We start from the raw sequence: 7,500 nt of genomic DNA, 5'->3' as shown, positions 1-7,500 counted from the left end.
TCTATCTATCTATCTATCTATCTTTATGTTTGTATCTGTCTCTGTCTCTGTCTGTCTGTCTTTCTATCTGTTCTGTCTTTCTGTCTCTCTGTCTATCTGTCTGTCTGTCTTTCTTTCTGTCTGTCTCTGTGTATCTGTCTGTCTCTGTCTGTCTCTGTGTATCTCTCTCTCTCTCTCTCTCTCTCTCTCTCTCTCTCTCTCTCTCTCTCTCTCTCTCTCTCTCTCTCTCTCTCTCTCTCTCTCCCTCTCCCCCTCTCCCCCTCTCCCCCCCTCTCTCTCTCTCCCCCTATCTCCCCCTCTCTCTCTCTGTGCGCACGCACGCACGCTCACAACCACCCACGCACGCACACACACACACACACACATACACACACACACACATGTATATATATATATATATATATATATATATATATATATATATACATACATACATACATACATACATATAAATAAAATGATCATTCTTATCATTTCATTACTTACCATCATTATCATTATCATCATCACCACCACCACCATCCTATCCTCCTCCTCCACACCATCACCATTATCTCTCACCATTATCATACCCCCACAACCACTCCCAACCAGTACACAATACTCCTACTACTACTACTACTACTACTAGTACTATTTCTACTACTACTACTTCTACAACTACTACTACTACTAGTTCTACTACTACTACTACTTCTACAACTACTATTACTATTTCTACTACTACTACTACTTCTACAACTACTACTACTACTACTACTACTTCTACAACTACTACTACTACTACTACTACAACTACTACTTCTACAACTACTTCTACTAAAACCACCACACATTATTGACTCAAAGATCTTCCCCATTCACCCCCCGCAGGCTCGACACAAAAGCACCAGAAATGGGTCAGTCACCGGGCGAGACCAACGACCGAGGGCACTGGAGTAATAAATGGGACTACCTTCTCTCGCTCGCGGGTTATGCCATTGGAATCGGCAATGTGTGGCGCTTCCCTTACCTCTGCTACAGGAACGGGGGAGGTAAGGAATCCCAGGCGTCACCTTTGATAACGGGGAGCAAAATTATTACTGTTGTTGAGGTGTTATGATTTTTGGTTCTTGTTGTTTATTGTATTTGATGTCGGTATGATATCTGTTATTGATGTTGTTGTAAGTATCATTATTTTGGTTATCATTTTCACTTTTATGATCATTATTATTTTTTTCATTATTATTAATAAATTATATATATTATATATTATTATTATTATTATTATTATCATTATTATTATTATTATTATTATTATTATTATTATTATTATTATAACTATTATCATTATTGTTATTACTATTATCATTATAATCATTACTATTATTATTATTGTTATTATTATCACTGTTGTAAACATTATTATATTGTTATTTTTATTACCATTATTATTATCATTAATTTTGTCGTTATTATTATTATTATTATTATCATTATTATTGTTATTATTCACTATTATTATTGTTATCATTCACTATTATTTGTATTATTATTATTATCATTATTATCTTTATTATTATTATTGTTATCATTATTACTATTATTACTATTATTAACATTATAGTTATTATCACTGTCATCATTAGTATTGTTAGTATCATTATAGTAATGATAGTAATAATAATGATAGTAATACCGACAATCATTATTACTATCACTATTATTATCATTATTATTGTTATTGTTATTAGGAGTAATATTATTATTATAATTATTGTTATTATTATCATTACTATTATCATTATTATCATTATATTATAATAATTAGTGATATTATGAATATTATTATGAATATTATCATTATTGTCGTTATTATTATAATCATTATGATTAACATCATCGTTATTATCGTTATTATTATCAGTAGTGATAATATCATTATTATAATTGTCATCATTGTAATTATTACCATCATTATTATTGTGATCATTACCTTTATTTTTATTTGATTACTATTATCATTATTAATATTATTGTTATGCTCTTTATCTTTATCCTCATATTATCATTACCATCATTATTATCACTACCATCATTATTCTTGAATGAGTGAATAAATCCCATCTTGATAAGAATGACCTCAGATTCTCCTGGATGAAACTCACCTCAGGAGCGTTCCTGATTCCGTACGTAATAATGCTGATGTTGGTGGGGCTGCCTCTGTTTCTACTCGAGTCGGCGGTTGGGCAGTTCAGTTCTTCGAGTTGTCTCACGCTATACTCCGTCGCCCCTCTGTTTAAAGGTAAACGTTAGGATTTGTTTTATTTCTGTGAGATTGTTCTCTATGGGTGTTGAGGTGTATCATTTGTATTTACGTGTTAGTGCTTATGGTCTTAAATACGTCAGTTAATGCAGAACTTTAGAGATAAAAAGTGAAATGCAAAGATCATTCAGTCTTATGAAAAGTGGTTCATGGCTGTAACAAGCTTAAAATAGTACCGGATGCCTCAGTGATTTAAACCTAACAAGAACGAGTGTCTATAATAAATTTCCCTCATTAAACACGCCCAGTAAATGCACCTAATCCTACATTATTCCCAACCTCAGATAACCAGCAAGTGTATCTAATCCTTTATCCTTCCATCTCCCTCAGGAATCGGTTTCTCCTCGCTGCTGGTGACCCTCATCGCCAGCACCTACTACAGCGTGGTCGTGGCTTACCCTCTCGTCTTCCTCTTCCATTCATTCAGCAGTCAGTTGCCTTGGGCTTCCTGCGACAACTATTGGAACACTCCTCATTGTGCGCTGGTGAGAGGAAGGAAAGGGGAGGCGAGTGAGGAGAGAAAAAGGGGGCTAGAGGGGGTGCTATATACAAATATATGTGTATATATACATATGTACACACACATATATATATGCATATATATGTATGCACAAACACACACACACATATATATCGCTAGCGTATCTATGTAAGATTAACCCAAAATTTTCAAATCCGTGCGTGTGCGCATATGCATTCATACACGCACGCATCGTGGGCGTGGGCATGTGTCTGTGTGTGTGCATTCATACACACATGTACTCAAATGCACACATGTGAGCACACCAATATAATGATGCCTGACTGCTGTCTTGTAGTTCAGTCCGTGTATAGTTAAAGGCTATGGGAGTCTACCGCGTACACAATAATCAACTGCCTTGTGCTATTGTAGTGATTGACTTTAATGTTAATCTAATCTAATTAATTACTCTTGCTAATTAGGTCATTAGCGCTGCCACCACCTGGTTAGTACGTCCAGGAACAATGTTTGTACCTAAAGGGGAAGACGTGTAGAAGGGTGTAAAAAAGATAAAAGGAAAGCATGTATGCAAGAAAAGGAAAAATGACCTTAATCAACAAGAGTGTATGGTAAGCGTGTTTTAACTCCGAGGGGAGTGCGTGTCAACCTTAAGGGCTGATAGAAGGTGGTCAATTACTTGTCACAGGTAGCTAAGTTACGAATCATTTGTCTCATAAAAAAAAAGGGTTAAGTAAAAAGAGGAATTGAACTCGCGAATTAAAATACATTTATTAAGAATAAAAAAAATGACACATTAAAAACATGAAATAAAACATGCCTGTAGTATCAACTAGACACAAGACCACAGGTAAAATACAAAAAACACACAACTGGGTAAAACAAGAACGTAGCCTTAAAAATGACAAACACATTAAAAAGATGCACTCTGCTTCAATTATAAATTAAGAAATCCTTAAGTATCCCACCTTACTGCCGTTTAAAATCCGTGTCCTTGCGACCGCAGGGGAAACCCAAAATCACACCCAGAGCTTCCGCCGGGTGTACATCGGCCGCTCTTAGTAAGAAGCTCGGGAACGAACTAGCAAGTTTTCCCCCCTAGATGGCGTGGTAGGTTCCGCCGATAAGAAGGTGGCTCATTAAAGTTGTGGCTTCGTTAAAACCCTTACTCCCTATTATTAAAAGTTTATTTTAACCCTAAAAGCTTTAATAAGAAAAGAAAAGGGAGGCAACTCTTACCAACTTTGTTAAAATAGGAGTGCATAGTAAAAACAACAAAGAAAATGGCTTTGGTTCTTGTTAAGAACAAGATAAAACAAGGATAAAGTAAAATAAATACAAACAATAAAAATACATAAAAATACATCCAATACATAATAGGCGGCATCATCATCCACGTGCGTGCGCGGTCTTTCCGTCTCGCGATTCAGGGGAGACTCGCATATTCTCCGCGCTCCGGCGCGGCTGGCTTGGTATGGGTCACTACACTATCTATAAGATGAAAAGGCTTCGGGAAAGAACCTTGAGGAAAAATCCGGAGCTGGAGTCAAGAAGGCAGTTCGTTGTCGCTTGCGACCTCGTTCTGGTAACTCCTGCGACGCCGCTAGCGCCAAACCGTATCGGTCTTTGCCGTTCCTTTGGATCCATCAGCTGCGTGGAGAGAGGGATCCTTCTGCATGGGAACAGCTTGCTCCTCACATTCTTTCGCCCAGGCACTGACTCTACCTATACGGGAGCGGATAGAGACAATAATGCCATAGTTGACATCAAAGGAAGGTGGCTGTCGATATATGTATATATATATATATATATATATATATATATATATATATATATATATATATATATATATGTATGTATATATATACATATATATATATATATATGCATATATATATATATATATATATATATATATATATATGTATATATATACATATATATATGCATACATACATACATACACACACATATACATATACATAAATATATATACATATATGTTTATGCATGTATATATATGATTGTATGCACACACACATTCACACATACACACACACACACACACACACACCGACACACGCACACACACACACACACATACACACACACACACACACACACACACACACACACACACACACACGCACACACACACATTCATCATATATATATATATATATATATATATATATATATATATATATTTATTTATATATATACACATATATCTATACATGTATATATATTTATATGTCTATCTGTATCAATCTATCTATCTATCTATCTATCTTTACACACACACACACACACACACCACACACACACACACACACACACACACACACACACACACACACACATATATATATATATATATATATATATATATATATATATATATATATATATATATATATATGTATGTACATATATAATATGTATAATACATAATAGTGTTTTAATGTTCAACATCTTCGCCAACATTTTATTATCGTTCGTCTTCATATTCATAAATGTGGTTTGTTTAATTTCCAGACTGCTACGGCCAACTTTACTAATTCGACAGAGAGGACAGTTTCCGCAGCCGATGAATTCTTTCAGTAAGAAAGCTATAGTTACGGCACTGTCCATTTCTATGCTTTTTGACAATATCTCTGTCTGTGTTAGAATTAATTTTCTGATTTGTGAATAACTGTCATTACAAAAATATAATAATATCTCTATATATATCCCTATGCCATACAAAATATTACCTAGGACTCTGATGATATCTAGATTAGTCATTCCTACTAATTTTCTTTAAAAGTTAAAGTGGCCCGTTTTCTGTTACTATTTGATGGGTGACTACAGCAACCGCGTTCTGGAGATCTCTTCAAACATCAACGACCCAGGCGGTTTCGTGTGGCCCATAGTGAACACGACTCTCTTTGTTTGGATATTTGTATTCCTCTGTGTTTTCAGAGGAGTAAAAGTTGTCGGAAAGGTATAGTAAAATCTAAATCTTTAAAAAGTATGAACATTTCTCAAATGTTTCACCAGCACAAATTTGGTATATGCAATAAATCAAACCCATGAAGTAAAAATATTCCAAATGTAATTTCTGGAGGAGAACGTATAAAGCAGAAATCTGAAAACCGATTTTCATACAGTTTTGATTGCCAGATTTTGGTTGATTTCAGGTCGTGTGGTTCACCTCCTCTTTCCCTTTCGTCATGCTGATAATCCTCTTCATTCGGGGCGTGACGCTCCCGGGTGCCTGGGACGGAATTTATTTCTACATCTATCCGAATTTCAGCAAACTTGGGGATCTCAAGGTAATGTTGCGGTGGAAAAGGTACATACGAGAACTTATGACTTCACATTGTAAGATTTGCATATGATTCTGACGACATCAAATCGCACCAGTTACACTTTCTTGCTCTCTCAGTTTATACCTTTTCAGACAAACATTTTATATAATTACCTCAGTGATTCCATTTATCATCATCACCCCCCCCCCCCCCATAGTTCAAATTCCTAACATCTTTCACATCCAGCGTTCCAAAACAGGAAGTCACCTTTAGATACAACATCCCTCAACTTCCTCCAGGTCTGGGCAGACGCGGCCGTCCAGATCTTCTTCTCGATCGGCACAGGATGGGGCTCCTTGGCCACCATGGGGTCCTTTAATAAGTTCCGCAACAACTGCCTCCGCGACGCCCTCTTCGTGCCCGTCCTCAACTGCGCCACCTCCTTCTTCGCCGGCTTCGTGGTGTTCTCCGTCCTCGGGTTCATGGCGCACAAGACGGGCACCTCCGTGGATAGTGTCACGGCCGCAGGTTAGTTCAGGAAGGTGGTTTGTAGTCCAATAATTAATTTCGGGTGAAGACTTATTATTATTTCCCTGTGGTCATATTGTCTTATGGAATTCAGACGAGGCATTTGATTCTCGAAGGACTACCAACTCTCGACTTGCAGGTCCCGCCCTGGCGTTCATCACGTACCCGGAGGCGCTGTCGCTCATGCCCTTCGCGCCGCTCTGGTGCGTCCTGTTCTTCCTCATGCTCTTCTTCCTCGGCATCGACTCCATCGTGAGTCTAGTCTCTCACAATATCGTTCATTTTTTTTTTTACATTATAATGTGTATATATATATAATGTATATACATATATACATATATATATTTATTTATTTATTTATTTATTTATTTACACACACACACACACACACACATTCAAATATATATATATATATATATATATATATATATATATATATATATATATATGTATATATATATATATATATATGTATATATATATATATATATATGTATATATATACACACATACACACATACATACAAAATCCTCAACTGCTTTTTATAGTCTATTAACAACAGTAACCTAGCTAATATATATCCCATGTTGTCGGTCGACGAAGTGTCCAACAAAAAGGCAAAAAATCCGCACACGACACATACACACACATGTACATTCATGTCTAACAAATTCCCGTCGTTGTTCTATTTGTATATGAATATATATATATATATATATATATATATATATATATATATGTGTGTGTGTGTGTGTATGTGTGTATATATATATATATATATATATATATATATATATATATATATATATATGTGTGTGTGTGTGTGTGTGTGTGTGTGTGTGTGTGTGTGTGTGTGTGTGTGTGTGTACATACATACACACACACACACACACAC

The 7,500-nt window shown here is 35.7% G+C and overlaps 1 protein-coding gene across 1 annotated transcript in view; it reads left to right on the top strand.

Moving 5' to 3' along the window:
- The window catches only part of LOC125029203 (sodium- and chloride-dependent GABA transporter 1-like), a 23,408-nt gene that overhangs the window by 8,524 nt on the left and 7,384 nt on the right, over window positions 1–7,500 (top strand). The window contains exons 2-9 of the mRNA XM_047619069.1: window positions 874–1,034; window positions 2,153–2,284; window positions 2,636–2,790; window positions 5,322–5,386; window positions 5,637–5,769; window positions 5,966–6,100; window positions 6,376–6,604; window positions 6,744–6,856. Coding sequence (XP_047475025.1) covers window positions 896–1,034; window positions 2,153–2,284; window positions 2,636–2,790; window positions 5,322–5,386; window positions 5,637–5,769; window positions 5,966–6,100; window positions 6,376–6,604; window positions 6,744–6,856 — 1,101 coding nt within the window. The 5' untranslated portion in view covers window positions 874–895. The remainder of the gene's footprint in view (window positions 1–873; window positions 1,035–2,152; window positions 2,285–2,635; window positions 2,791–5,321; window positions 5,387–5,636; window positions 5,770–5,965; window positions 6,101–6,375; window positions 6,605–6,743; window positions 6,857–7,500) is intronic.

Source organism: Penaeus chinensis, chromosome 9 (genome assembly GCF_019202785.1).
Source record: "Penaeus chinensis breed Huanghai No. 1 chromosome 9, ASM1920278v2, whole genome shotgun sequence".
In the NCBI taxonomy this organism is placed as follows: domain Eukaryota; kingdom Metazoa; phylum Arthropoda; class Malacostraca; order Decapoda; family Penaeidae; genus Penaeus; species Penaeus chinensis.
This window is presented reverse-complemented; position numbering and strand designations above follow the sequence as displayed.